Genomic DNA, 27,918 nt, shown 5'->3' with positions numbered 1-27,918 from the left:
GGCCCTTCTCTGTCTCTGTTCGGACCACCCCCAGTTCCCTGCTCCTCCTCAGAACTACAAAGCAGAGGGAAGGAGAGCATCCAGGCTTCACCCTGTTCACCGGCCCCAAGAAGCTCCCTGCAGTCTCCCCGGGAAGGAGTTTGGAAGTGTTTGTTTTGGAAATATCCACAGATTCTAGTTCAGACGTGGTGGAGAATTCCACCCAGACATTGTCTTCATTAGGGAATGAGGGAAAGGAGAGAGGTGCAGTAACAAGAGCATCGCGCCCACAGTTAGGGCGACAGGTTACTGTGGGCTAACCGTCAGCTAGGAGCCGCTGTCAGGCTCTGCATCCTTTATCTTACGCATCAGCTCTGCATATCCTCCAGGTATGGAAGCTGGAGCCCTTGGGGACTGTGGCCTGATAAGGTCACACAGCCATAGGGCTGAGATTTCAAAGCCGTCTCCCTTCCCCTAAGGGTTGTGGGTGCTGGTGCTGGGGGTAGATGTGGTCGGGTCGCATGCAGCCTTGTGGGCCATGTGGAAGGGCATAGGCCTCATCCTGGGGGCAAGAAGCTGAGGAATCGTTTTAAGAAGGGAGACGGTTGTGTTCAGATGCTGGAATTGAGGGGTGGAAGGGCCAGAGGGGCGGAGGGGCGGAGGTAGTAGGGTAGGAGCTTGGGGCCGGGGGGCGGGGGCAAGCGGGGTCGGAACATCCTGGGGCGGCCGGGCGGCGGCTCCAGAGGTCAGGGGCTGGCCGGGCAATGGGGCAGGAGGTCGAAGGGCAGTGGGGCTGCTGGACTGGCGTTGGAGCCCGTCGGGAGCGGCGTTGGGCGGTGTGGCGGCACTAGGGCGAGGTTCGGGGGCGGGGGAGGGGCGGGTCGGGGGACAGGCTGGGGGTCGGGGCCGACGCGGGGACGCGGGGGCCTACGCACTATGAGGCAGGAAGTGCTGTCACTCATGTCGGGGTCCGGGGCTCGTAGTCCAAGATCGGGGGCGCTGCGCGGCTTTGGTTCCAAGGCTGGGTACCGTGGGCCTCCCGCGCCGGAAGTGGAGGCGCGCGCGTCCTTGGAAACGGGGCCGGCACCGGTTGCTAGGGCGGCGGCGCTGGAGCGGGACGGCGGCTGCCACGTGACGAGGCGCGGCAGTCGAGCGCCGAGCTGGGTCACCGCGTTTGGCTGGAGCGGGGCTGCCATGGGCCTGGGCGCCAGCGCCAAGAGGCCCGCGGGCGGTGCCAAGGGCTTCCACCTGTACGGGGTGAGCGGTCCGCGAGCCGGGGCCGGGCCGGGGTCGGTGGCAGTGGCAGGGTGGGGCTTCCTTCCCGTGGGTTGCCCGCCCCGAGCCGAAGCGGGAACCGCAGCGTACAGGGATGTCGCTTTTTCCGAGGGCAGATTGGCCTGCGGCGACTGGGTGGACCGGGGGTCAGAGCGACCGGGGGTCGGGGTGACGGATGGACTGGGCTGGGGTGATTGGGTGGACTGGGTAACGTGGTGACCAGGTGGACTCTGGCTGTAGGGGAGCCCGCCTTGCACCCCGCCGGTGGTGCAGTGGGAAAGGCTTCAGGGTCAGGGTTGGAGAACAAGTTTGAACCAGCTAGAAAGGGTGGGAACATTGGCATCAGGGGAGGCCCCTGGTGGAACAGTGCAGAAGGCGGGGTGAGGTCCCCTTCGTATCACAAGGAGGTCTGCATAAGCGGTCTGGGAAAATGGGGTTCCTAGAGTATGAAGGTGAGGAGGGGCCCACAGCCAGTGGAGGTGTCGGGTGGAGAGCCATACTGGGGGAAGGCGGCTGTAACTTTGGTGAGAAGGACCAGAGGGGGTCTGCCCTAGAGCGCCCCGGGGAAGGACCCCTCTTCTCTTGTGCATAGCCAATGGCTGCTGGGACCCATAAAGGCAGGCAGGCTATTTGGGGCCTGGCTTTTGAGTGCCCTGTACTGTGATTGGAGGCTGTCATCAACTATGAGGAGGTCTAAAGGGGAGTTTCCTGGAAGGAAAGAGCTGTACAAAGCCCAGAGTTGGCAGGAATTGTGCTTGGAGATGGACATTCTCTAGTGGACGTCATGGTGAGACACCGGACAGAAGAGGTGGACGGTGGAATGCATCCAGCCAGGAGAGTCTTCCAACAGGCTTGATGGAAGACAGAGGAATTGAGGGTACTGGCAGGAGCAAGGGGTAAGCGGTGGTGGCAGGGGAGACAGGGGTCTGCTGGAGAGGGACCACCAGAGATCAGGGCCCGGAGGTCCTCACTCATGAAAACAAGCCTGTGCTCTGTGGCAGGCAGAGTTCCAGCAGGACACACATCACCCTGTTCCCTGGTGGAGCTGGTGTTTGGATGTCAGCAGGCAGAGAAGGGTGACACACAATGTAAGGGGGTAGGTGGCAACCACTGCTTTGGAGAACGCAAAGCAGGGCAAGGGGTACAGAGTGACCAGTGGCTGCTACTTTGGATAGAGGGGTCAGGAAAGGCCGCGGACCAAGGAGCATTTGCACACACCTCAGGGAAGTGCAGAGCGCAGCGCAGGCGGTACATTTGGAAGAAGAGCGCCTTGGGCTGGGTTTGTGCATGTTGTGTTTGAGGCCAGGCCAGGAGGCGAGGCTGCTGTGCATGGAGGGGTGGCTGGTCTGAGGAGGAGAGCAGGGAAGAATGAGGCTGGCTGTGTTGTCTGATGATTCGGGCCTTATTCTGAGATCAGAGCTGTGGGGGTTTAATTGGAGGTGTGACTCTAGCTACTTGCATTTTTAAAAACTGAAGGGCAAGTGTGCCTCCTTCTGTGCGCACTGGTGTCCCCGTGAGGCATGCCCGCTGTGAAGTCCTGCCCTCATGAGCCTGGAGCCATGGAGTCCCCAGGAAATGGCTGCTGCAGGGCATAGGGAGGAGCGGGTGCAGGTTGGATCTCCTGGGGCCAGATTCCTGAGTAACTGAGTGTGTTCCTCCTCTGTGAGTGAGGTGGTAACAAGGTGACCTGGCAGGCGTGGCAGGTGTGCAGTGCTGGCACCCGCCCAGCTGTGCAGCGTGTGAGCTGCCCTGGTAACAGTTCCCCGATGGCGAGATAGCCGGAGTGTTGGGATAGCTTCCGGGTCAGTGTCATACTTCCCAGTGGGGAGCAGCCAGAAGGCTGTGCTTGCTGCGGGGTGGGGGTGTGGTGGGCCGCTATGTACTTATTTCTGCTGTAGAGCCACAGTGATGGCCAAGCCCTGGGGCACAGGCCATAGAGTACAGCCAATGGAGGACAAGGCCATTGGAGAAGGGGTGGAGGAGCCGAGCCTGGGGCTGGGGGGCCTGAGCCCCTGGACCTCTGTGGTGGTGGAGGGCAGCCGACACAGTGTTGATGAGGGTAGCACTAGCCTCAGGAGCAGGGCCCTGGGCTGAGGGAGGTGGATTGGGTTGGAAGTGGCCCTGAGCCGGGAGGAGCACCTCCCCACAAGCTCTCCCTGGTTAACTGCCCTATGGTTTTCCGGACACCTTGTCCTTCTTTCCCTTGAAGGGAGGTGGGAGGGCTCAGAGCACCCCGTAGCAGGGCCTCCAGACCAAGCAGGCTGGGGCTGGAACTGGTTTCTGGGCTCACTCTCATCATTGGCCGTGGCAGCTTCTGGAGGTGGCAAGCAGGGACTTAGCTGGTGACACTGCCCAGAGAGGCTGGGCGAATTGGCCTTGATCCAAAGGTTCAGTGGTAAGCTCTCCTTCAGCGTGGGGCATCGAAGAGTGGCAGGGCTGCTGGGTGGCATAGCACCCCTTTGAGGCACCCAGGATCTGAGGCCATGTGAGTCCTGTGCCCCTGGGCTTGACTAATGCCTGTCCAGCATCGGGTGCTCACAGCCAAAGGCCTGAGGGTGTGAGACCTGGGACAGAGGTCATTGTATTGTTTGAGCAAGGCTCTATAAGTGGGCCTTTGCGGTGGAGTTCCACTGAGGCTGCAAGGCTAGTTGCTGTGAGCTCAGGGCAGGGCCGGAGCACTTACGGCTGGCATGGCTCCTGGAGACACCCTAGGCTGGGGGGTGGGCACCAGGCTCAGGCCCAGTCCTGTTCCTGGGTCTGCTGTGGTGTGCACCCACTCCTCAGCAGCTCCTACTACCTGCTGGCCTGGGCCCGGCCTGGCCCGGCCTGTCAGCATGGTCAGGACCCTCTGGGGTCTGGCCACAGCTGCCTCCTGAGCCCAGCCCTGCTCTCCTCCGCCTGTGCCACCCTTCTGGGCACAGCTCTGCCTTTTTGGTAAGGCACCTCTGGGTTCCTGGCAGCCCCAGCCCAGCCCTCTGTGGGCAGCAGCACTGTGGCTGTGGCCTGTGCCCATGTGGTCTCCTGGTAGCCCCAAGGCTACCTTGGTTCTCCTGAGGCGTCTCTGGAAGCGTGGTCTGCGGATGGCAAACAGGAAAGAGCCCTTTACCTAAAGGAAAATGTGTGCCCAGGAAGGGCTTGGGAGGTGGTGGACTGGCCCTGGTGTGCCCACGTGGTGTACGTCCTCCCTGGGACATGGCATGCTGGTGTCTCCTAAGCCTGGGGGTGGGAAGCTTTGCAGAGAGTCCCAGGGTTGGCGCGGTGACTGTGGCCTCTGCCGTGGGACAGGTGCAGGAGAACTCCCCAGCCCAGCAGGCAGGCCTGGAGCCCCACTTCGACTTCATCATCACCATCGGGCACTCGTGACTGGTGAGGCTCCATGACCCTGCCTCTGCCGTGCACATCCTGTCCTGGGGGAGGCCCCCCCACCAGGGCTGTGTGCTGTGAGTGGTGCCCCTGCTCCAGCTCCTGCCCTTCCTGGGGGCCCTGGAGTCAGTGTGCTGTCCCCACAGAATAAGGAGAACGACACGCTGAAGGCCCTGCTGAAGGCCAATGTGGAAAAGCCCGTGAAGCTTCAGGTGTTCAGCACCAAGACCATGAAGGTGCGGGAGGTGGAGGTGGTGCCTAGCAACATGTGGGGCGGCCAGGGCCTGCTGGGCGCCAGCGTGCGCTTCTGCAGCTTCCGCCGGGCCAGTGAGCACGTGTGGCGCGTGCTGGTGAGTGTCTGGGCAAGGGGGTGGGGGGGGGTTTCGCCTTCATGACCAGTGCCCAGTCCCCTGCTGAGCACAGCTGGTCGTCCCTGAGGGCACCCTGCTGCTTTCAGCATCAGGCTTGCTCACCTTCCACCTCGGGCCCCTAGGCTGGGACGAGACCCCGCCTGCTGCTGGGGCGGCTGCTGCTCTGGGTCTTCCCAGGGAAGCTTTGTCATCTCCCAGCAGCGTGTTCTTTCCCTAGGTGCTGGGATGGGACTGTAGTGAGTCTCGGGGAGGGGGCTGTCCCAGGCGCTGCTTCAGTATCTGTTCACACAACACGTACGTCTGCTGACGTGCCAGGCTCTGAGCTTGGTCCTTCCGGCTTGGAGGACAGAGGACAGGGTCCTGCATGCTCCCCGGAAGGCAGCTCCCCTGCCCTCCTGGTCCAGTGGCAAGGCCTGGCTCGGCTCTCTCCCAGGATGTGGAGCCCTCCTCGCCTGCCTCCCTCGCTGGCCTGCGCCCCTACACAGACTATGTGGTTGGCTCAGACCAGATCCTCCAGGAAGTGAGGAATACGCAGTCCCCAAGCCTGGGTGGGGTGGAGAGGCCTCCTTTTTGGGGCTTCCAGTTCCGGCGTGGGGGCAGGGCTCAGACACGGTGTGTTTGTCATAGTCCGAGGACTTCTTTTCGCTCATTGAGTCCCACGAGGGGAGGCTCTTGAAGCTGATGGTTTACAGTTCCGAGTCCGACTCCTGCCGGGAGGTGACTGTAACTCCCAACGCAGCCTGGGGTGGAGAGGGCAGGTACTCTGGGGTCTCAGGGCTGCAGGGTGGGCCTAGGTGGGGGCTGAGTGGGCCTGGCCAGTGGGTGTGCTGAGGCCGGTGGTTGGTCCAGGAGGCAGGCTTTCAGCCCCTTCCGTGCCATGGTGGGTGGGTGGGGTGGCAGAGGACAGGGAGGGCTGTGGGGCCACTCTGGACTGAATGTTTCTGCTTTTGGCAGTTTGGGGTGTGGTATCGGCTATGGATACCTGCACCGGATCCCAACTCAGCCCCCCAGCCACAAGAAGCCACCCAGACCAAATGCATTTGTAATTTATTAATCACAGTTGCCTTCTCTGCCTTCTAATTCTGTTCCTCCCTGCTTTGAGGGAGAAGGGAGTTTTGCAGCTGCACCTCTCTGCCCCTCAGGGAACAAAGGCAGGCTCCGGCCTCAGTCCAGTGCTCACCTACAGGGAGGGAGGCTTGCCCTGTGAGGAGGTTCACCTGGCAAATCTCCACAGGACACCAAGCTGCAGAGAGGCCTCAGGTGGCTGCTTGGACACTGACCCTCAGCACCCCTTCCCCGAGCCCTCACTGGCCAGCACTAGCCACCCAGGTCAGCCCAGACAGACACACAGCCTGTCACCGTGAGTACTCTCAGTGCTTACCTGATGTCAGGGAGTTCTGGGTGACTCCAGTGTCCCAGAGTGGGAGGTCTGGAAAGGGCCTCAGACATTCTCTGGCCTAGAGATGCAAGGTGGCCTGCCCAGGGCCAGCAGAGCTATTGACAGACCAGAGGCTAGAGCCAGGACCCCGATTCTTAGATGTATTCCTTGGTGATCTTGTCCTATACTGAAGGGTGGGGCCCTCGAACCAGGACCTCAGAGACAACATCTGGAGGCCCCTCCAGTCTTCCTGATGCTGCCAACTATTTACCATACTGGAAAGTTGGGCTGCTGATCCCCAGAATGAGGAGAGTACAGGAAAGAAAACCCGACCAGCAGCAACTCAGGCGAAAGCAGGAATCACATCTTAATGAAGAATTTTCTGGACAAAAAGTAGGAGGCAAAATTTAAAGTGGATTGTATGCCAATTAAGGGCAAAAAGTAGCATCAATTGTATGTCATCCCTTATCATAGTTTCATAAGATGACTGACCTCATTCCAAAAATATTTGGATCCAGACTTGGCTTCATACACTTAGTGGGAAAGAATTCTTTGGGCTCAAATTAGAGAAGGCAAGACTTTCCTGTGGGCTCCGCTGAAACTAGTTTCTTGCAGTGTTGGCTCTGGGCCAGGTTTGGAACCAGGTATGTGCATAGATCCTTGCCTTGGGCCTCCTCATGGCAATCACAGGGCAGGCAGTGGTCTTCTCATTTCAGACTTGAAAGCTGGTGCTCAGAGCAGTTAGGGGCTGAGTGGCAGGTGTAATGTTTATGGAAGGAGTTGACTGAATTCAAATGCCAAATGCTGCTTACCATCCACTAACTGGGAAAAGAGCCCTGGCTGGAGGTCAGAAAGGATTGGAGATCATTCCTAGGCCTTGGGCTTTTTTCTCCTTAGAGCCTGTCTGACTACAATTCAGAACCTATATTTCTCTGTCTGCATAGGTAGCAAAGTGCATAGACAGGATCTGTGAGTTAGCCAGTACGTGAGCCAGAAAAAAAGTAGAAACTACAAGAACAGGAAGGAATGATCGGTACCAGTATTAACAATGACCAGGCAGAAGGAACAAGATGTCATGATGGATTATTCAGCATTCCTGGGAGGGCTGGCCGCCTGGACCTGGTTGTCCCCTCTGTCTCCCAGAAAAGAGAGTCTCTGGTCGAGGCTCCAGTTGCAGTGGGACAGAAATGAGGTGTAATGAGCCACAGGGTCAGGCAAGGTGAACTGTCTTGGGAGTCGAGCCTGGAGGACACGGGGAGCAGGAGAGGGAGGAGAAGGGATAAGACTTCAGACTGCACCTTGGTATCGCTGTCAGCCAGCCTCCCCAGGGCCACTGAGGCTTGGCCAGCTCAGGTTTCCATGTACAGGCAGGGGTCCTTCCCACAGGCAATCCGACCATTTCATTCCCTTGCTGCTACCTCTTCGGAGAAAGCCCAAATTCTTCAACACGGCTGCTGGAGTCTGGCCCTCTCTCTAATCTTCTCCCTTGCCTCCCTTTCCCACCACCCACACCTGCTTGTACACTTCTGGAAACCTGACACGCTCTCACCTGGGAGCACCTGGCCCTGCTCTGCCTGATGCAGGCCCATCTACAAACACACGTGTGAACTGATGGGTCACATGGGAGCAGATCAGGCTCAGTCTGCCACCTCTTTTGCACTTTTCAGGTCTCAAGCAGCCACTTCCAGTCCCATTTAAAGGATTATTCCCTCTCCCAAGGCCGGCTGGAGCCCTGTCACGGTGGGGCTGTGTAATGAATTCATGGAGAAGACTGAGGATGGGTCATGGGCTGACTCCCCAGTTTTTGGTGCTCTGCGCAGTTCCTTAAAGAGGCAGACCTGCCAGGATTGCTGAGAGAGTCCCTGGTAAGTTCAAAGCCCTGTCTCCTGAGATCTTACCTGGTCTTGAGAGGGCTTTAAATAAGGCAATAGTTGGCACAATGTGCCTGCATGTGTACCTTTTCTGCGGGGAGCTCTGGGCCCAGCCGCCTCCAGCCTCCAGGGTGGTTTGCATTATCCTGAGAATGTACAGGTAGTCTGGACATGGTGATCCTAGACCGACACATTAGGCCAGAAGAGGAACTTGGAGGCTACCAAGTTCAACCTGCCCATCTGGTGAGTGGGGAAACTGAGGCCTAGACAGGGAACACTGAGATTTTGGCAGAGCCCAGAGACAGGGATTCTTGGTTCCTAGTTCAATGCTCTCACTACCCATCTGCAGCCACTTTGGGCATTTCCTTGTACCTGCCTGGCACTGGCACCATTCCCTGGGGACCAGGCAGGTGCTTCGAGTAAGGAATGGGAGGGGAGAGGCCTTCATCTGCTTCCCTCAAGGCTGGCAGCCAGGCACCTCAAGGCCTAGCTGGGTCAGAACCTGTGGGAGATGGGCTCTCTCAGCATCCAGTTTGGGCTGAGATGCATAGTAGCCCTGCTACTAGTATAATGCTTACAGACTCTCAGGTGAGTCCTTCCCAGACATGCAGAATGGGTGGGAAGCCTAGTGGGATATGGCAGGTGGCACTGTGAGACAGAAGCTGAAGATCTCCAGTTTATGGATTTAACCTGTCATTAGAATCACCTTTGAGGCAATTTGAAAAAGGTGGCTGTTTATCCTGTCTAAAGCAATCTATAGATTCAATGCAATTCCTATCAAAATACCAACAGCATTCTTCAACAAACTAGAGAAAACCATTCTAAAATTCATATGGAACCACAAAAGACTCCAAGTAGCCAAAGCAATCCTGAGAAGGAAGAATAAAGCTGGGGGGATTATGCTCCCCAACTTCAAGCTCTACTACAAAGTTACAGTAATCAAGACAATTTGGTACTGGCACAAGAAAAGACCCATAGACCAATGGAACAGACTAGAGAGCCCAGATATAAACCCAACCATATATTGTCAATTAATATATGATAAAGGAGCCATGGACATACAATGGGGAAATGACAGCCTCTTCAACAGCTGGTTTGGCAAAACTGGACAGCTACATGCAAGAGAATGAAACTGGATTTTTGTTTAACCCCATACACAAAAGTAAACTCGAAATGGATCAAAGACCTGAATGTAAGTCATGAAACCATAAAACTCTTTGAAGACAATATAGGCAAAAATCTCCTGAATATAAGCATGAGCAACTTCTTCCTGAACGCATCTCCTCAAGCAAGGAAAACAAGCAAAAATGAACTCATGGGACTACATCAAACTAAAAAGTTTCTCTATGGCAAAGGACACCATCAACAGAACAAAAAGGCATCCTACAGTATGGGAGAATATATTTGTAAATGACATATCTGACAAGGGGTTTACATCCAAAATATATTAAAAACTTAAATGCCTCAACACCCAAAAAGCAAATAACCCAATTAAAATATGGGCAGAGGATATGAAGACACAGTTCTACAAAGAAGAAATTCAGATGGCCAACAGGCACATGAAAAGATGCTACACATCACTAATCATCAGGGAAATGCAAATTAAAACTACAATGAGATATCACCTCACACCAGTAAGGATGGCCAGCATAGAAAAGACAAAGAACAACTAATGCTGGCGAGAATGCGGAGAAAGGGAAAGCCCCCTACACTGCTGGTGGGAATATAAGCTAGTTGAACCATTGTGGAAAGCAATGTGGAGGTTCCTCAAAAAACTAGAAATAGAAATACCATTTGACCCGGGAATCCCACTCCTTGGAATTTACCCAAAGAATACAACTTCTCAGATTCAAAAAGACATGTGCACCCCTATGTTTATCGTAGTACTTTTTACAATAGCCAAGATGTGGAAGCAACGTAAGTGTCCATCAGTAGATGAATGGATAAAGAAGAGGTGGTACATATACACAATGGAATACTATTCAGCCATAAGAAAGAAACAAATCCTACCATTTGCAACAACATGGATGGAGCTGGAGGACGTTATGCTCAGTGAAATAAGCCAGGTGGAGAAAGACAAGTGCCAAACGATTTCCCTCATTTGTGGAGTATAACAACGAAGCAAAACTGAAGGAACAAAATAGCAGCAGACTCAGAGACTCCAAGAAGGGACTAGTGGTTACCAAAAGGGGGGGGTATGGGAGGGCAGGCGGGGAGGGAGGGGGAAGGGGATGGAGGGGTATTATGTTTAGTACACATGGTGTGGGGGATCACGGGGAAGACAGTGTAGCACAGATAAGGCACATAGTGGATCTGTGGCATCTTACTACACTGACGGACAGTGACTGCATTGGGGTATGGGTGGGGACTTGATAATACGGGTAAATGTAGTAACCACATTGTTTTTTCATGTGAAACCTTCAAAAGAGTGTATATCAATAATACCCTAGTAAAAAATGTAAAAAAAGAAAAAGGTGGCTGTTTGAAAAGGATTTGGATTGGAAGCTTCACCTCTGACCTGATTATGGCCTCTAAACCCTCAGCTCCCCAGAAGCCACAGTGCACAGGCCCCTTAGACCTCGGCCGCTGGTTAGAGGGGTGCGCCTGCTTACTCCGGCCCGTGCTCCCTTCCCACCTCACAGCTGCTCCACCTTGCACCGCTGGCTTTGTCATACCCACCGCTGCCCCTCTCCTCCCAGGTGCCAGCAGCTGAGGGCCACGGGCTTTCCTGGGGCTCCTCCACCAGGCACTTTCTGGAGCTGAGGTTGGACTCCAGCCTAAGGTAGAACTCAGTGAATAGACCTTTCTCTCTAGGCCAGGCCGCAGAAGACTGATGCCTCTTTCTCCACATCACAGAGATGGAGGGGCTTGGCTTTCAGTGTGTCACCTTCCACAGTCCCTCAGAGAAGACGTGTGTCTGCTTGTTCCAGCCTGGGCCTCTTCTGGAGGGGCTGCCTGGGTGAGGCTTTGAGACCAGCCAAGCGGCAGCTCAAGTGGTGGCCTGAGACTGCCTCCTACGCATAAGCATCATTCCCCTGGCTCCCTGGGCAGGACGCTCCACTGGACCTCAGCCATCCATCCAGGTGTGGCCTCTCCCTGATGGGGACCCTTCACTGATCCTCCACCTCCTAAACAGTGGGTTAAGCAGCAGATGTTAACAAATGAGAGGGAGAGAACTGCTGTGCTCAGTGACAGGCATATGCCGGACTGCAGAGCTTTGGCTGGTAATTTAGTGCTCACGAACATTCCTAGCAGATATCCCTTTTACCAGTCTTATAGATGAAGAAACAGATGTCCCAAGTGGTTATGTCCTGAGGTCACCTGGCTAGAATCATGGGTTCAGTCAGTTCTCTGTGCCTGCAAGGCCCATCCTGTCTTCCTTGCACCCTACCCACCTGAGACTGACCCAGGCGGGAGCCTAGATTCATCAGGATTTGAAGCTGAGGTGGATGGAGGCCTTGTCCCACCGCTCTGGACAGCTCACTCCATCCTGAGCAGATGCAATGGCCTCAAACAAGGTGCTCTCGAGCTTGTTTCACTCACTGGTCTGCTCCCTCTCCGTTCCTCCCCTTGTCTGGCCCTGCAGGGTCATCCACAGAGGTGCACTGGGGACCGTGACTGACATTTCCCATGACAGAGTACAACAGTGCCAATGCAGTCATTACAGGGACCATGACCATCACCTTCAAGAGGTCTATCCTTGCCTGGGTTCAGGTTGGGAGTAAGCTGGTGGGGGCTTATCATGGGCTAAGACGGGAAGTCGGGCCCACACGGTGGTCCCTGTTACCCAGAGTAGCATCTACTTTCATTCTCCTTTTAGATGGTCCTTTTACACCCCAAAATGAGGTAACAAGCTTGAAGATGGGTTGTGTATTCAAACATAGAAATATTCTACATAGGATGGTGATGATCTATTTTTTGTCACCTGATTGCCAACCAGTGTGCCTGTATAAGTATTTAACTCCATCCACAAATACTTATGGGGCCCCTAAATGAGAATTCCTGAACATTTAATTAGTTCTCCTACTAAATACTTACATACACATCATTTCCTTTGATCTTAATTCTGGGAGATAGGTATTACTTTCTGCAATCTGACGAATGAGGAAGCAGAGGTGAACACACAGCCAGGATTAAATGCAGCCATTGCTGCCTGATTCCACTTTCTGTGCACACCATGCTGCCTTGGTGGGCTCCCAAGTGCACAGGAAGAGCAGGACATAGCCCCTATCCTCCCAGGAGGGGAAATAAGGTGTATTTATTTCTCCAGATAAGTGTATGTGTGTGTGTGTATACATATATATATATATGTATATGTGTGTATACATATATATATATATGTATACACACACACACATTAACCAACATAGCTACTATATTATATATAGTGATACATTAACATATAAACTCGGACAGGAACTGAAGGCAGAATTTCTTCCTCAGGGAAGCCTTTGCGTTAAGGCCCTTCAACTGATTTGGTTAGGCCCACCCAGATCATTGAAGGTCATCTCCTTTGCTTCATCTAAAGAACGCCTTCACAGCAACTCCTAGTGTTGACTGAATAACAGGATGATGATCTCATCAAGCTGACCCATGAAACCCCCCAGCACAAGGAGTACTTGTTTACAGATGGATTCATTCTGTAAGCTGAAGGCCTTCCCCATGTGGGCAGAGCTATTTGACAGTGGGCACTGCAGGTGGGTCCTGCTCACCCCATGGGTGACTCAGACTTGCCAGGGCCAGGGAGAACTGTGACAGAAACTGTGTGCTTACATGTGTGAATCAGCCAAAACATACTGTATGTTTCCTCCCTGGGAAGATGGCAGGAAAATTCAGAGGGGCTTGATCTTTGCAGAGCATGAGAAATGGTTTGTCACATGTTGAGTGGCTTGTGGCTTCTCCGTGGTGATGAAACATAAAAGTCACACAATCTGGACTCACTTAATGGCTCCTTTCTTCCATTGCCTGGTGTCTTGGCCCTCGGACCCCCACCCCATCTGGGCGGTCACCCACCCTGAGACCAGCCCATGAGCCACCACCTCCCTGCTCTCCCACAGCCCAGTCACCCTCATCTCAGTGGTGAGGCTAGAGGCAAGGTCACTGGCACAGAAGAAAGTTCTCTCTTGCAAAGTCCAAAGCAGCAACAGGACTGTCCTCTTTGCTGAGCCTTCTGGTAAAGCCATTAGAATTCCTTTCCTATTCATGCCCATCCTGTGATCAGGCACAGAGGGGACCAACCCCGCCACCCCACCATTGAGGGCAGCGCCTGCACTTAGAAGCCCCGAAGACTGCTATTTCCAACTGTTTAGGTGGGAGGGATGTTCAGACGAGGAGAAGCGTCTATACAGATGGAGAACATCCTGATAACCACCCCTGGGAGAGGCTTGTGAGGCTGGGAGGAGGGTGGCATCAGGGGGTGCACCCCACCTCCCCTTGACCCATTAGTGGCTTCCAAAAGGCAATGGTGAGCTCATTGCTTTGACAACAGTAGAGGGAATAGTATTTCCAAAAGCAGCTCCAGCTCCAGGCAGACATGGAAGGTCTTGAAGCTCTTTTTCCTGGAGCATGGGGACAAGTCACCTGCATGCTCACCATTCCAGCCACCTTCTTCCAAATGAAGTAACACAGGTGCCAGGCACTGTAAGGCTAGTCTACTCCTGCCCTGGAGGGCAGGACCCAGTTTCCTTTGGAGCAGATTCTGTCTCCCATTCGTTTCCAGCCTCCCATGTTTACTCCAGCCCTTTCCTTCTTAGAAGCTCTTGCAGATGTCAGAGTTTGGAGTCGTGCATCCAAATTGATTAGTGAGCGTCTGTAGTCACAGGGATGGGAAATCATCATGTAACCTTTATATCCAACTCAGGAAGAGAGAAAAAAAGGGCAAGATTGAGCTTGAGAGGGAATTAGGTTAACAGAGCAGTCACCTTCCACTGACTGCAGACAAGTCAGGAAAGCCTTGCTTGACGATCACGATCTTGTTTTGAAACAGTCACACACAATGTTTTCACCATGCATTTTTTTTTAATTCACTCCTCCAAGTTCTGCTATTTAGTACATACCACTCCAAAACTCTCTCTCGTGTGCTGATGGTAATGCCCCTTTCCTACCATCCTCTATGTCTGCATCCCTAAGAATATGGGGGAAGGGTTAGAGGGCATGAGGGGGTACTTTGGTGCCAGGGTTTTGAATATGGCAGGAACAGAATCAGAGGAGGAAACCCTTGTAGGCCCTGACTGCCCTTGAAAGCCAGCCATTCATCTGAGCCTGGAGCCCAGCCGACATTTGTACCTGCTGAGGGTGGGGCAGTGGGCCATAGGCTTTCACTCTAGTCCTACCCCTGCCCCCACCCGAGTGGCCAACAGCAGCCTCAGCAATACACCAATCCCACTATTTCTCCTTAGTAGGCATCCCTGCCCTATAGGGAGAGAAAAAGGTAGGTCTTCCTTTACAAAGAAGTTTGTTTAGTCCAACATTGCACAAAGAAAACGAGCCTGCAGTTTAGAACGGAGGATAGCAAAGCATTCAACAATCACAGGACAGGCACATACATGTATTAATGTCAGTGCTGTGCTTATTAATCCCCTCTGGGGATAAAGACTGCCTTCCTGCCTGTTCCTTGGGCCTCAATAGCACAAGGAGGGAACCTTAAAAAACAGCATCTTGCTCCCTAAATTACCCATTTCTTTCCTGGACTGGATTTCCTGGTGAAGGGATGGTGGTGAAGACTGTCACTGTGGAAAGTTCAGACTTCACTGAGCAGATAACTGGGACTGCTGGAGGCCCTGCTTTTTCAATACGTATGTTGGTCCTGGCAGACTTTCCTATGGGTCAACCAGACAGGAAGAATGGGCAGTTGGGAGAGAACAGAGGTTACTAACACGGTCCAAGCGAGGTGACACCATCACTGCCACCATCCAGGGTCCAGATGAGATGACCCTGCCACCATCACCATCCGGGACAGTGTGGTCCACTGGCGGTTTCAACACACCAGCGGCTGTGTTGAAAGTGAAGAGAAATAGGAAAATTGACGTTAGTAATAAGGGAAAATTCTTAGATGTTCTAAGAGACTAAGGGCTAGAAAACAAAGGAAGGTCATCGGTCAAAGGCGGCGGGGCGGAGTCCTTCAACCGCCCCCAGGTCGCGGACCATTGCACCCCGCGTGGCCGCGTCTGTCCTGCACAGGCGCGGTCTTAGCGCGCCCTCCCGCTCGGCAGGCGCCGGGACGGCGCGGACCGCTCCCCTGCCGAGGCGTGGCCGCCCACCGGAGTCCCGGGCCCCCGGGAGCGCCCCGCGGCCCAGGTCGCAAGGCTGTGCTCGAAGGCTCTGGATCTGCTAGTTACGTTCCGCCCAACTCCGTGTTCCCAGACATCAGCCGGACGCGGCTGAGAGCCGTTGAGAGGGCGGTTGTTTTATTCCCTGCCGGAGGCCCGGCGACGGCCACAGGGAGCGCTTAGGGCCGACGCGGGTCCGCCGAAACAGAGGTGTTTATGGGGAAACATTCCACACTGCTTACGTGTTTGATGTAAATCGGTTTAAACCTGGGCAAAAGGCTCAGCGCGCTCCGCGGCTCCTGCAGTGCCTCAGGGACACGCCCCAGCGGAGCGAGTCCTGCTCTAGCACCAGGGGCGTCACTGCGCAATTGTTGCGCTGCGCCTGGAGCGCCGGAAGCATCATTTCGCGCAGGAGCCACAAACCGCACGTCTGCAGGTCTCACGTCACCACTCGGGGGCACCGACACCCTAAGCCCTTGCGCGACGCGCGTCCAACCCGGAAGCTCAACCCCACCGTTCAATCACTTCCTGCAGCCTTCCGCGCCCCGGCACGCCCAGCCTTGCCGGCTCGGATCCAGAGGTGCGGCAGGCAGGATGCGCCGCGCAGAATCGCGGCCGCGGAGCGCGTGAAGAGCGGCAAGTAGCTCTTGGGCACGGTGCCGGAGAGAGCCTACCCAGTCTTCTCCGCCGGCGGCCCCGGGCCCGGGGTGCGCGCTGGCCTCCCCCAATGATCCAGAAGCCGCGCGCGGCGCTGCTGCCGTCTCAGGATGTGGGAGACGGCGTGGAAACTCTCATGGTGAGCTGCGGGGCTGGGGCCGGGACTGCCCGGCTTGGGAAGGGGCTCCCGGGAGCTGCCAAGGGTCGGCGGCCTTTGAGGAAGCCGTTGCGCGCCCCGGACGAGGCGGGAGAGACGGAGTGTGTCTCAGGGGCTGAAAGGGGCGAGGGAAGAGGAGTCGCTGCCCACCCCTCGGGTCCGACGAGCAGGAGCCTCCCTGCCTCCTCGATGTCTGGTAGGGACTGTCCGGGGCCTGAGGAGTGCTCCCGAGCTACGGTGGGGTCCGTGTGGCGGGGTGGGAGGACACCTGGGCGGTACTCGGGCCGTCGCGAGGCCCGTCAACGCGCCCAGGCTGAGAAGCGGCTGGCGCTGAGCCAGGGTGGGCCCGGAGGGCGCCGCGGTGAGTTCCCACTATCCGGCCAGGGCTCCTCGGGTGCCTCTGTGCCACGCTCCCGGTCTCGGAGTGGCTGCCGCGGTCCTGCCGCCTGGCCACCATTGGCGGAGGCGGAAGCGGGTCTGGGCAGGTCCCTGGGGAAGATCCGGGGAAGTAGCCGCAGGCGCGGGATGGAGGCCGGGGAGGCCCGGGACTGCTGCGGCGGAGCGGGTAGACTACGGGGACTAGGAGGGCCAGCGGGCGGGGCGCGGAGGGTTGGCGGCGGTGGGACCTTCCCCAGAGATCTGGGGTCTTTACCGTCGGGGAAGTGGGTGGATTTTTTTTTTTTTAATTCAGTGGCGGCAGCAGTTTACATCTTTGACAGTGTGCTTACCTATTTCTTTTTCTGGGTCCTCCAGCTCTGGGTTCGAGCTCTGAATTTAGGATTAAAATTTTTAAAGGGGAGTAGGAATTGCCTGTAGAACTCGTTTGCTGTTTAAGTACTATTTGCTGCTTTGTGCACCTACCTGTGTATTTTTTGGTTGTTTTTGCCTTTCCTCCTCAAAAACAAACCTGTTGGCTCATCTTATTTACCTTATAACTTTAGGCTAATTAGAAAAACGAGCATGCCATCAAAGGTTGTGTCATCCACTACTGGAAATATCATAAGACTATTCAAAATAAAAGTATAAATTGTTTTTGTTACCAATTTTTTTTAACTATTGGAGGTTAAGCTATCATGCTGGTGTGTATTTACCATCTATTTTGTGCTAATGGACCTGGAAAATTACAAAGTTTAAAAAGTTGAGCTCTGCTCAGTTAATCAACAAATATTTATTGAGCCAAGAATATGTCCCAGGATTGTGCTGTGGAAATAAAGACATGAAAAAACATAGTTCCTGCAGCGGGGTGCTGGGGGGTGGGGGTGGGGGTGGGGGAAAGCAGCATATCCCACACAGCACCTGGGAGAGTGCTGGGGAAACAGCACCAAGGGGACTGGTGGTTTCTGCAGCCTCCTGGAGCAAAGAGCTAAGGGCAGTCTAGGGGACATTACCCCTTCTAGGATGGGGCATGTAGGGCCCACTAAGCATTATACTGTGGAATTGTGTTCAAGGGGAGCCATGTGCAGATGTCCTGTTAGATAGTGTGGTTCATTGATTCTGGGATGTTGGGCACCTACTTTGTACCAAGCTCCATGGTCAGTGCTGAAGGTACCACCATGAGTGGTACAGTTAGCGCCCTCTTCTGTCCCAGATACTCAGTCATAAGGGAGATAGGCTTAGGTCAGGTGGAGGTGCTGAGGAGGAACACTGGACACGAATGGGGGCCAGGGCCCTCCCAGAGCACACAAGATCTCAGTAGAAGACTCAGAGATTAATCAGGTAAGGGAGAACTGGAGTGTGGGGTAAAGTAAGGGTATTTTGTTTTTTAATTGTAATTCAGTGAGTATTAATGACATTTATGTGATACTTAATGGCCTCTAATACATTTATCACTATTTGCATTTTTATTAATTTATTTTTTTAATTGGTAACTTCAAATTGTAGAAAACGTTTTATTTTGTTAAAGGGTTTTGCATCTGGAAGCAATGTGATCAGATTACCGGTTTCAAAAGATGACTGGCTGCAGGGGAGGAAGTGAATTAGAGGGATCAGAGAGAGGGGGTGATAAGGGGTGAAGAGGTGCTGGCAGTCACCAAAGCAAGAATGATAGGCTGTGAGCGAGGGTGACAGTGGAGGTGACCATGAGAGCTGTGGAGGAGGTAGAGTGAGCAAGTGCAGAGAGGCCAAGTCAAGGATGGTACCCCATTCTGGCTGGGGTGGCTGCACAGGTACATGGCAGCGCATTCCCTGGGATAGGGTACTTGAAGGAGGAGCTGGGTTTGGAAACTTGTAGGTGCCTGGGGTAATCTGAGAAAGTGAAAGTGTGGGTCTGAAGTTCTGGAGAAAGGGTGCAGGTCTGAGTAGCAGGGTGGAAATTGCTGCTGTGGGTGTCGATGAAGGGTGTGGGAGTGTGGTCCAGGAAGAAAGAGCCTCTCCATTGGAGGAAGAGAGACTAGGGTGCGGTGAGTCCCTTAAGCTAAAGGAAGAGAGCCTTTCAAGGAGGCAGCGGCAGAGGTCAACATGGAATGCTGGGCCACCTGAGCAATGCCCTGATTCCCCTGCAGACAGGGTCCAGTGAGCTCTGAGCCTGCCGCTGGCCGGAAATCCCTTGAATAGCTACATATCTGTGCCTTCTGTGAGCTCCGTTTTGTCTGTAAATGGGCTTAAAATACCCAGTTCTTGGAGTGTGTGAGTTTGAGATGGTGTATACAGCTCCCTTGCCAGTGCTGTTCTGGGAACACAGAGCGGGGTTGGCATGGTGGAGGTAGGAGACTGCCAGGAGGCCACTAGGAGGGCTGGGGGCAGGCTTCGGGAAGGCTTAGGGGTTGCCTGCAGGGCTTGGTTATGAAGCAGTAGGTAGAGTGAGAGGCCCCATGTCTCCCAAACATCCCCTGAAATGTCTCAGTGTGAACTGTAGAGGAAGCAGGCATGTGGAGGACTGCTGACCAGCGGTTTCCAGTCCCTGTGAGCTTTGGAGGGGGCGGGGCAGGAGGTGTGGGAGGTGTGGGAGGTGGCCCAGGCCGGGCTAGGCGAGATAAAGGATCGGCAACCTCCTAACCCAGAAAAGGAGCCTTAGGAGGGCAGCCGGAAAGGAAAGAAACCGAAACCAGGAGAGGGGTCCGCTGTTCCAGATGCACCAGAGAGGCCCTGTAAGAGAAGGCTATGGGCAGGGAAGGGGCGCTGGGGCACAGCGGGTCCAGATGAGCACACGGGGCAGCTTCAGGGGAGGAGCTGAAGGGTTGGCTGGCAAAGAGGGAGTAGAGGAAAGGATGTGGCGGCAGGCTGGAAAATGGGCTTCCAAGCTTGTTTCCAGGCAAAGGAGAAGGTGCCAGTGGAAGGAAGAGCCAAGAGTGCGGGAACACTGATGTTCCCTATCTAGAGTGAGGCCAGGGAACACAATTAACGGGAAAGGGGACTACCATAAGGGACAGGACAGCCTTATCTGGGGAGAGGAAGTGGGGCCCAGAGCCGCGGCATGTGCACATCCTATTGGGGTGGTGTTCCTTCCCAGCCCAACCCCCTTGGACCCCTACAAACCAGGAGCGCGGTTGTGAGCCCAAGTTCATTATCTGGACTTCTTTATCCTTTCCCAACAGTCTTTTCAATAGTTACAGGTATTATTTGAGACTTGCTTATTTGGTGGAATGTGTGATGATTACTTGTCTGAAAACAGTTGCTACAGATGATGAATGCTTTCCTGGACAGGTAGTCATGCTATGTAACAGTCAACTGCCTGTTTATCTTCATGGCGTTTTAGAACAGCAGCAGCCATTTATTAAAAAGAATGGTGCTTGTGCCATTTCACAGCAAGCCAAGAACTTCTTGGATGAGGTTTGCCAAGCATCTCCTTTGGAGAAGAGGCTTTCTTTCCTGGTTGGGCTTTTTTTTTTTTGGTATCATTAATCTACAATTACATGAGAAACATGTTTACTAGACTCCCCCATCACCAAGTCCCCCCCACAAACCCCATTACAGTCACTGTCCATCAGTGTAGTAAGATGCTATAGAATCACTACTTGTCTTCTCTATGTTGTACAGCCCTCCCTGTGCGCCACCCCCCTACATTATGTCTGCTAATAGTAATGCCCCTTTTTTTTCCTCTTATCCCTCCCTACCCACCCATCCATGGTTGGGCTTTTAAAAGTGCCTTGTCACAACATTTGTAATTGGGTCTGGGTTCTGGGGCATGGTGGGAGGCCCTGGCATGTGCTTGGGGAAATACATTTAGTCTTTGGGGGAGTCCTGCCCTTTTGGGTGGTGCCTCCAGATTAGCCAATATGTGTCACACTTCTGGCTACCCAGGTGGCTGCTGGTCTTCAGTGTTTTCTGTGTGCCATCTGCTGAGGTCCCAGCAGAATGTGAAAGTTGTAAGTTCAGGAAACGCATGGGCTTACAGGAAATGCCCAGACTTACGGTTTCTCTTCCTTTATCTTGCTCCTGTAAATATTTACAGCCCTACAACAAAAGGAGCTTGGAAACCAGAAGTTCAGAGTTAAAACACTGTTCAGTTGGTTCTGTTTTGTGAAGATAAGGAGTTAGCCAATAACTCCTATCGTCAGGACAAGTCGGGAGGTGTGCTCACAGATGGAAATAGCCATGTTGCTCGGTGGGAGCAAAGCCATAACTAAGACCAGAGACATAGCACTGCCGGTGTAGTGTGTTCTCAGTGACACCCCAGCATTCTTAATTCCTGGGTATACTTTTCCTTTCTCTGAAGTATGACGATAATACAGGGCACCACGAGGTGAGTTTCTGAGAGACCCTTACCAAGGAATTGGCTTGTCTAGGCGTGACAAAGAAAGACACTTTTCTACGGCAAAGCTGCTGACAGTGTTCTCCCATCCTGCAGGTGCACCCGGTGATCAAAGCCTTTCTGTGTGGCTCCATCAGTGGGACCTGTTCTACCCTCCTTTTCCAACCCCTGGATCTCCTCAAAACACGCCTGCAGACCCTCCAGCCCTCAGCCCATGGGTAAGGCCTGCTGCCCCCCATTCCACCAGGGGCTGGTTTCCACAACTGTTCTCAGAGGAGTGTGTGCTGTGCTAAGTCCACTTCCATTCTGTTGGCCATGCCCAACTTTCAAGGGCTTTGTGTACATTCTTTCCTGTCACATTTGACCTTTCTTGTTATTTAATTAGTGTCTGTGCCTGAACAGCTTCCTAGGGTTTGCCTCAGTGACATTTTGCATTTTATTGTGCTAGCCTGTAATGTAAGGCTGTGCTGTCTAGAATGTGTAGTGGGTGGTTTTCTGGGAAAATGTTTAGTATTGGGTGTCTCTTTTGTGCCCCATTTTGGCTCTGCACTGTGGGAAGTGTACAGAATGTATGTAAAATGGAAGGCTATCCCACTGCTTGCATCGTGAATGGACAGATAAATGATAAATGCATTTGTGCCAAATCATGAACACATGGGAACTCGGAGTAATTCCAAGAGGCATTGTAGAGATTCACAGGTGTTCTAGAAAAAGAGTCCATACAAAGAAGCCTTTGAGTGGGGAGTTCTATTAGGAAGATTGGTCTAAGTGATCTTTAACTCCTCCATCCATTTTGTCTGCCTTCAGATCCAGGCGTGTTGGAATGTTGGCTATGCTCTCGACGGTGGTTCGCACGGAGAGTCTTTCTGGCCTTTGGAAGGGGATGACCCCTGTAAGCTGCCTTTTGGGTCTTGTCTTGCTCCCTTTCCATTTCTCATCCACTTCACATGTCCTCACTTTAAGGATATATGAGAGCTGAAAGTGGTAGGGGGGCCTGTACGGTCTTCTGCCTGCCCTATACGTTACTCACCTCTGTGCACATAATTGAGATAGTGGGTCCCTGCACCCTCAGTGTGACTTGCCAGTGCTGCATGAAGCCTCCAGAGTAGGTGCGGCAGGCGCTCCACCTGTCAGCACACCCCAGCCCTCACTCCTTCAGGGCCAGGGGGCTGAGACCTCCTCACCTACATTTCTTTGCCTGCAGGCTTTTTCTGGCCCTAGGATCTGACTTTGCTGGAGTGTCAGGGGATGGACGCTCACCCCACTCCATAGCAGCCCTTAACCAACGGAAGATGAGAGTTGATACTTAAAACCTTACGCCCCCTTCTCAAATGGAGGAACATCTCTGAGGCGTGTCCCATGCTCATTCCCAGGGGACCCCAAAGGGACAAGTTGGGCATGGCAGTAACAAGTCAGATGCACACTCTTTCCTGGCTGCCTTCTCTCCTGTCTCACTTCCCCACTCCTCTTAGAGGGCCCTCCACACCTACACCAACCAGTTGCATGCAAATCCTGGGACTGCTTTTGGGGAAACCCAGCAGAGATGGCACCTCAGTGTCAGTCTTTGCTTTCTTTCCTCCCCTGACCTGCAGTCCATTGTGAGGTGCATCCCTGGTATCGGGGTCTACTTTGGCACACTCTACTCTTTGAAGCAGTACTTCCTGCAAGGCTGCCCCCCCACTTGCCTGGAGTCGGTCCTCCTGGGGATGGTTTCTCGCTCAGTTGCAGGGGTCTGCGTGTCACCTATCACTGTGATCAAGACACGTTATGAGGTGAGTTTGACTGCTTTAGACCCTCAGGGTGGGTAAACAGACGCAGGAGGCTCTTGTGGCATCTGCGGCACTGCTCTTAAGACATCAAGTGGCAGCTGATGTCAACTCCTGACTTAAAATCAAACAGGCCAATGTGGTCTGAGAACCCATTCTTGTGGGCAGGCCCAGCCCATGTGAGCCGTAGCCCCTGGTGCCCTGGATGCCATGTACCCTGAGGTGGGCTTGGTCCAGTGCTCAAACCCAAGGCCCCTGTGTCTTCTTTGCAGAGCGGGAGGTTTGGCTATGAGAGCATCTATGCAGCCCTGAGGAGCATCTACTGCAGCGAGGGGCACCGGGGCCTCTTCAGTGGTCTGACAGCGACACTCCTTCGTGACGCACCCTTTTCTGGAATCTACCTGATGTTTTACAACCAGACGAGAAGCATCATGCCCCATGGTATGGACAGAGGCAGGGGTGGTGAGAAGGAGATACCCAAGACATTGCATCCTAACCACTTTCTCTGTGATAGGAGACCATTTATTGTTCTTGGCAGCTCCAGAACCTGGGCAGAATTTTAGGAACTGAGCCATGTCAGCACTGTGTCATGGGGCTGGGTGCTGTGATGCAATGGTGGATATGACAGACAGACATGGTCCCTACCCTATCGAGTTTGTAGCCTGTTGAGGTGGAGTGCTCAGAGTACTTTAATTTTTGAGTTGGGCAGAGGGTAGGATAAAGTACACTTTGCATAGGTACTGCAGAGGGACTTCCCAGATTTACCAGATCCTTAGATTACTGGGTCCCACGCAAGTATGGCCTTTAAAATCAGAAGCTTTGAGAGTCTGTATTTTTCAAGAAGTTGATGTGATTCCTATCAGACAAGTTTGGGAATGTCAGTGGATTGGGAGCTAGAAGAAAAATACTATTTCCCCCTCTCGTGGTGTGGTCTTTGTCCAAGTGGTTTTGAGCCCTTACTGGTTGGAGGCTTTGGGGAAGAATTAGTGGACAATTTAGCACTGATACTTATCAGATGAATGTGAGATTTATTTATAGCTAACATTGTCTTTGTCCTGTTTCAGACCAGTTGGATGCAGTCCTTATTCCCATTGTAAATTTCAGCTGTGGGATATTTGCTGGCATTCTGGCTTCACTGGTAACTCAGCCTGCAGATGTTATCAAAACTCATATGCAGCTCTCCCCAGTGAAATCTTGGTGGATCGGCCAGGTGGTGACACTCATTTTCAAAGTAAGGCCGTTGAATAAGTATTCGTTCTTGTTATGGTTGAGGCTCTCATCCTTTACATGTTAAAGTTACCTAGGAGCTTTTAAAAATCTCCATTCCCAGACCACAGCCTGGGCTGATTGTGTCAAAATGTTGGGGGCAGCGGGGGTGGGGCGGAGGCGTGGCGGGGGCGTGGTGGCAGGCCATCAGCATTTTAAGTTCCCCAGTGCTTCCTGTGTGCTGCCAAGGTTGAGAATCTCTGTTCAAAACCTATGGTTGGTTTTGTTTGTTTTTGGTGAGGCTGCATTCTGACAACCTGCAGTATTCATTCAATATGCAGATTGCTGGGCTTCACCCAGACCTACTGACTCAGGCCATCTGGGAGCACTCAGTAATGCAGTCAAGGCCTTAGGAGGAAATAAAGTCAGAAAAAACACACACACACCTTGTTTCGTTTCTAGGAGGTTGGTCTAATGCAAATGGACAGATGGTATTATTGAAGATGAAAGTACAGTGGATGTAAATTATATTTAAATGCCACTGAGTTGGTTCTCTGGAAACAAGTACTGTTACCACACCAGATATTCTTGTTCAGGGCAAATTGGTTGCCTACATCTTTAGATTTTTCTGTACTGCTCAATTTTTCTGTGTAGCAGAGGAAGCATATAAGCATATGCATCAAATACCTCTCTCACCCTAGATATAAACAAATATCTGTGAATCTGATCATGTTCCTCACACATTGTAAGCCGCTTCCTTTCTTATTCTCTATACCTAAGATCCTAAGGTTTGAAAATGTGTTCTCTAGTTTATTTAATGGCAGGAATGATAACAACAGGAAAGAATACATCCGTGCAGGTTGCGAGGGAGGGGTAAGAGGTGTTTTGTCTTTAATTCTTAAATTGGGCCACCAAAAACACTGAATTACAAAAAAGATGCTCCCTCCAGGCAGATTGCCAAAAAGGCCCCTTTTCCTAAAGCCTGGAGCCAGGGCCTACAGCTTGGCAAGCAGACTTTGGTCTAGATTTCAGCTGCCATTTGGGGCTTTGTGCCCCTGTGCACCCTACAAGCTGTACAACTGTACACAGCAGCCCTGAACAAAGATTTTCAGCTAAGAAATAATGTCCCAGGATAGACAAGCTGAAAAGATAAGCCTAGCAAGTATGCAAAAAATTGTTCTGTCAAGTTCATTGTCACCTTGGACCCATTATTCATAGTTTGGGCATTATTTTTTAAAGTTTAAAAACTAACACCCAAAAATGGGGTGACATACAGAGAGACCTTCACTCTTGTACCAGGTGTGTAATTGTATTGCCGCTTGCTTCACTTCTACTGTTCTGACGTTTGGTTTCCTCCTAGGACTATGGTCTGCGAGGGTTCTTCCAAGGTGGGGTCCCCCGGGTCCTGCGCAGAACTCTGATGGCAGCCATGGCATGGACAGTCTATGAAGAGATGATGGCCAAGATGGGCCTGAAGTCCTGACAGAGAGGGGACCGGGAGAGATGGGGTCTGTTGCATTGCCTGGTGTGCCCAGGGCTGCATCTCCATCCTAAAGTGGGTGAAGTCCTACCTGGAGCACCGGGCCAATGGGTCACCCTAGTTACCCAATGCAGGTAGACAATAAACAGGTGCAGCGCAAGCCTCAGAACTTCGCAGCAGAGGAGTCACTGCACAAGCAGCACACTGGGAGTTAGGCAGTTTGCCTGCTCTGCAAAGCTACTTGAAAAGGCATTTCCAGAGAGGGCTCTGCCAGCCACCGACTACACCACAGGGCCCCTTTGGGCCTGCTCTTAGGCAAGGATTCATCCAGCCACTGAAGCCATGGCCTGCCCGCCGTGGCTGAGGCATTCCAGCTGGGGGGCTGGGTCTGCAGGGACAGCAGTCACTCTCCCCAGGCCGATGTCTGTGCTGAGGTGATGTTAGGATAAGGAAGAAAAGATGTTACATGTTTAGCTCCTAGTCACCTTTTCAGAGGCTCTGAAGAAGGGGGACAGTAGCTTCCTAGCCTCTAAGTGTCCAAATAAGTTTTTGATCTTGGCCTCTGCACTGTTTCAACTCTTAAGATGTTCTTGCATTTTTCAGGAGCTAAAGTTTAGGTGAATAAAATAAAGCACTTTATCTTGAAAACTGGAAAACCTAAACAGTGTCCTTCCTGTATTCTAAAATAACAAAATAGTCTAAGGTGGCTGGCTCTTGACCCTGTGTGATCCTAAAACCTAAACAATTTTAAACAGCTTTATTTCACATATATAATTCACCAATTACAAATATACAATTCAGTGATTTTTAGGAATTCACCAAGTGGTGCAACCATCACCGTAAATCAGTTTTAGAACACATTTATCCTCCAAGATCTCTCATTTATAATCCTCATTCTGAGCCCCATTCTCATACAGCTACCGATCTGCCCTCTATGTATTTGCTTTTTCTGGACACGTCATAGAAATGGAGTCATACAGGATGGGGTCTTGTGTCTGGCTTTTGCTCAGCATGTTTTTGAGGTTCCTCTGTGATGTGGCAGGTTTAACACTGTTTTCATGGCTGAATAATATACTGTCATATGCCTGTGCCAGATGCTATTTATCCATACTCAACAGTTTACAAATATTTGAGTTATTTCCACTATTTTCTTAGGAATAATACCACCGAGAACGCTCAAGTACATGTGTTTGTGTGGACATACATTTCCTAGGCATGTATGCCTAGGAGTGGGATTGTTGGGTCACGTAACTATGTTTAACCATTTGAGAAACTGCCAGACTGGTTTCCAGAGTGTCTGCCCCATTTTACATTCCCACCAGCTTTGTATGACAGTCCAATTTCCCCACATCCTCCTCAACACTTGTTCTTGACTGTTTTATTTATTACAGCTCTTCTCTTGGGTGCCCAAGTTTTCCTATCAACTTTCAAACCTACCAGAGGGCTGTTATTAATCAACAGCAGAAGGGAAAGTTTGGTCTCCTGGTTAGGAATGGGCTGTGATCCAGGCCATCCAGGGGGAAAGCCTGGTGTCCACTCACTCAGGCACACTTGAAATTGTGCCTGGAAAGTGGGGTTAGTAATATGTCCTCAAACATTTTGGGCACATTGTGTGAGTTTTCTAGGGCTATGCAACAAATCGCCACAAACTGGGTGCTTCCAACAGCAGAAATCAATTCTCAGTTCTGGAGCTTGTGAGTCTGAAGTCAAAGTGACAGCAGACTCTGAAGGCCCCAGGGGAGGAAAGTTCCTGTCCCTCCCTGCCTCTAGTGGTTGCTGGCTGTTCTTGGCATTCATCACGCCAATCTCTGCCTCCGTCTTCACAGCCCCTTCTCCCCTGTGTCAGGCTCTCCCTGTCCAGATTTCTGTCTTCTTTTCAGGATCCCAGGCACTGGGTTCGGGCTCTCCCTGCTCCAGAAGGACCTCATCTTAACTGAGCAAAGACTGTATTTCCAAATAAGGTCACATTCCTAGGAGCTGGAGCAGGGATAGAATTCCAACATATCCTTGGGGAACACAAGTCAACTCAAAACCCATGTTTTATAAGTATAAATGAAGTTTATGCTTTAGCTTTTAGGTTAAAATGCTCTATTCAAAATAACATGGAGAAGAGTATGGGAGAGGACAAAGTAGGGTCCTAATCTGTCAGTGTCCCCGGGCCACCAGTGCCTGGTGACCTGTGTGTGAGGCCTTGTGCTGGGGAGAGTGGGGAGCACTCAGGACAGGAAATAGTGCATGGACAGGCCTGAGGGCAGCAGGGGACAACAGGGAGTGCTGGCTCCCAAGGGCTGGGACTCAGGGGGGGGGGGGGGGGCTCGGGGCCTCAGGCTTTGACCCCCATCCTGGACCAAGAGTCTTAATGCCAGTGAGGGCCTTCAGAGGGCCCCTTGTGGGGGAGGGGAGTGCTAGAGGCAGAGATGAGGCTCAGAAGTGTAGGCTTTATCCCAAGGCAGATCT

The 27,918-nt window shown here is 52.7% G+C and overlaps 3 protein-coding genes across 10 annotated transcripts in view; 2 read left to right on the top strand and 1 right to left on the bottom strand.

Annotated features, from left to right (window-relative positions):
* TTC21A (tetratricopeptide repeat domain 21A) overlaps window positions 1–1,212 on the bottom strand; it is a 28,089-nt gene extending 26,877 nt beyond the window's left edge. For 3 of the 7 annotated variants that reach the window (XM_036921683.2, XM_036921686.2, XM_036921687.2), the window contains exon 1: window positions 915–1,211. In XM_036921683.2, the coding sequence (XP_036777578.2) occupies window positions 915–1,175 (261 nt within the window). In that variant the 5' untranslated portion in view covers window positions 1,176–1,211. Of the gene's footprint in view, window positions 1–910 lie in introns of all 7 variants that reach the window. The other 4 variants (XR_005032051.2, XM_036921688.2, XM_057492225.1 and 1 more) reach the window with 4 other exon arrangements.
* Window positions 1,125–8,026, top strand: LOC118930436 (Golgi reassembly-stacking protein 1-like). The gene is given in 6 exon segments (XM_057492228.1): window positions 1,125–1,236; window positions 4,540–4,620; window positions 4,764–4,967; window positions 5,422–5,508; window positions 5,616–5,746; window positions 5,943–8,026. Coding segments are annotated over 6 exon segments (666 nt in total). The 5' UTR covers window positions 1,125–1,173; the 3' UTR covers window positions 6,043–8,026.
* A 7,958-nt stretch (window positions 8,027–15,984) lies between these two features.
* On the top strand, window positions 15,985–26,117 carry SLC25A38 (solute carrier family 25 member 38). 2 transcript variants are annotated; one of them, XM_036921695.2, is made up of 7 exons: window positions 15,993–16,301; window positions 21,106–21,227; window positions 21,817–21,901; window positions 22,602–22,781; window positions 23,048–23,216; window positions 23,840–24,006; window positions 25,342–26,117. In XM_036921695.2, the coding sequence occupies exons 1-7, from the start codon at window positions 16,233–16,235 to the stop codon at window positions 25,462–25,464; spliced, it is 915 nt and encodes a 304-aa protein (XP_036777590.2). In that variant the 5' UTR covers window positions 15,993–16,232; the 3' UTR covers window positions 25,465–26,117. The 2 variants fall into 2 exon arrangements, with proteins under 2 accessions (XP_036777592.2, XP_036777590.2); XM_036921697.2 differs by lacking the exon at window positions 23,840–24,006 and having other exon boundaries at window positions 15,985–16,301; window positions 25,342–25,430.
* Window positions 26,118–27,918: the final 1,801 nt, after the last annotated feature.

Source organism: Manis pentadactyla, chromosome 14, assembly GCF_030020395.1.
Source record: "Manis pentadactyla isolate mManPen7 chromosome 14, mManPen7.hap1, whole genome shotgun sequence".
Lineage (NCBI taxonomy): Eukaryota > Metazoa > Chordata > Mammalia > Pholidota > Manidae > Manis > Manis pentadactyla.
The sequence above is the reverse complement of the archived record's forward strand: the minus strand, read 5'-3'. Positions and strand labels throughout refer to the sequence as shown.

Coding starts and splice junctions, on each gene's coding strand:
- SLC25A38 (XM_036921695.2), top strand. CDS start 16,233: ATGATCCAGAAGCCGCGCGCGGCGCTGCTGCCGTCTCAGGATGTGGGA. Junction 16,302..21,105: donor ACGGCGTGGAAACTCTCATG/GTGAGCTGCGGG, acceptor CCCATCCTGCAG/GTGCACCCGGTGATCAAAGC. Junction 23,217..23,839: donor GAGAAGCATCATGCCCCATG/GTATGGACAGAG, acceptor GTCCTGTTTCAG/ACCAGTTGGATGCAGTCCTT.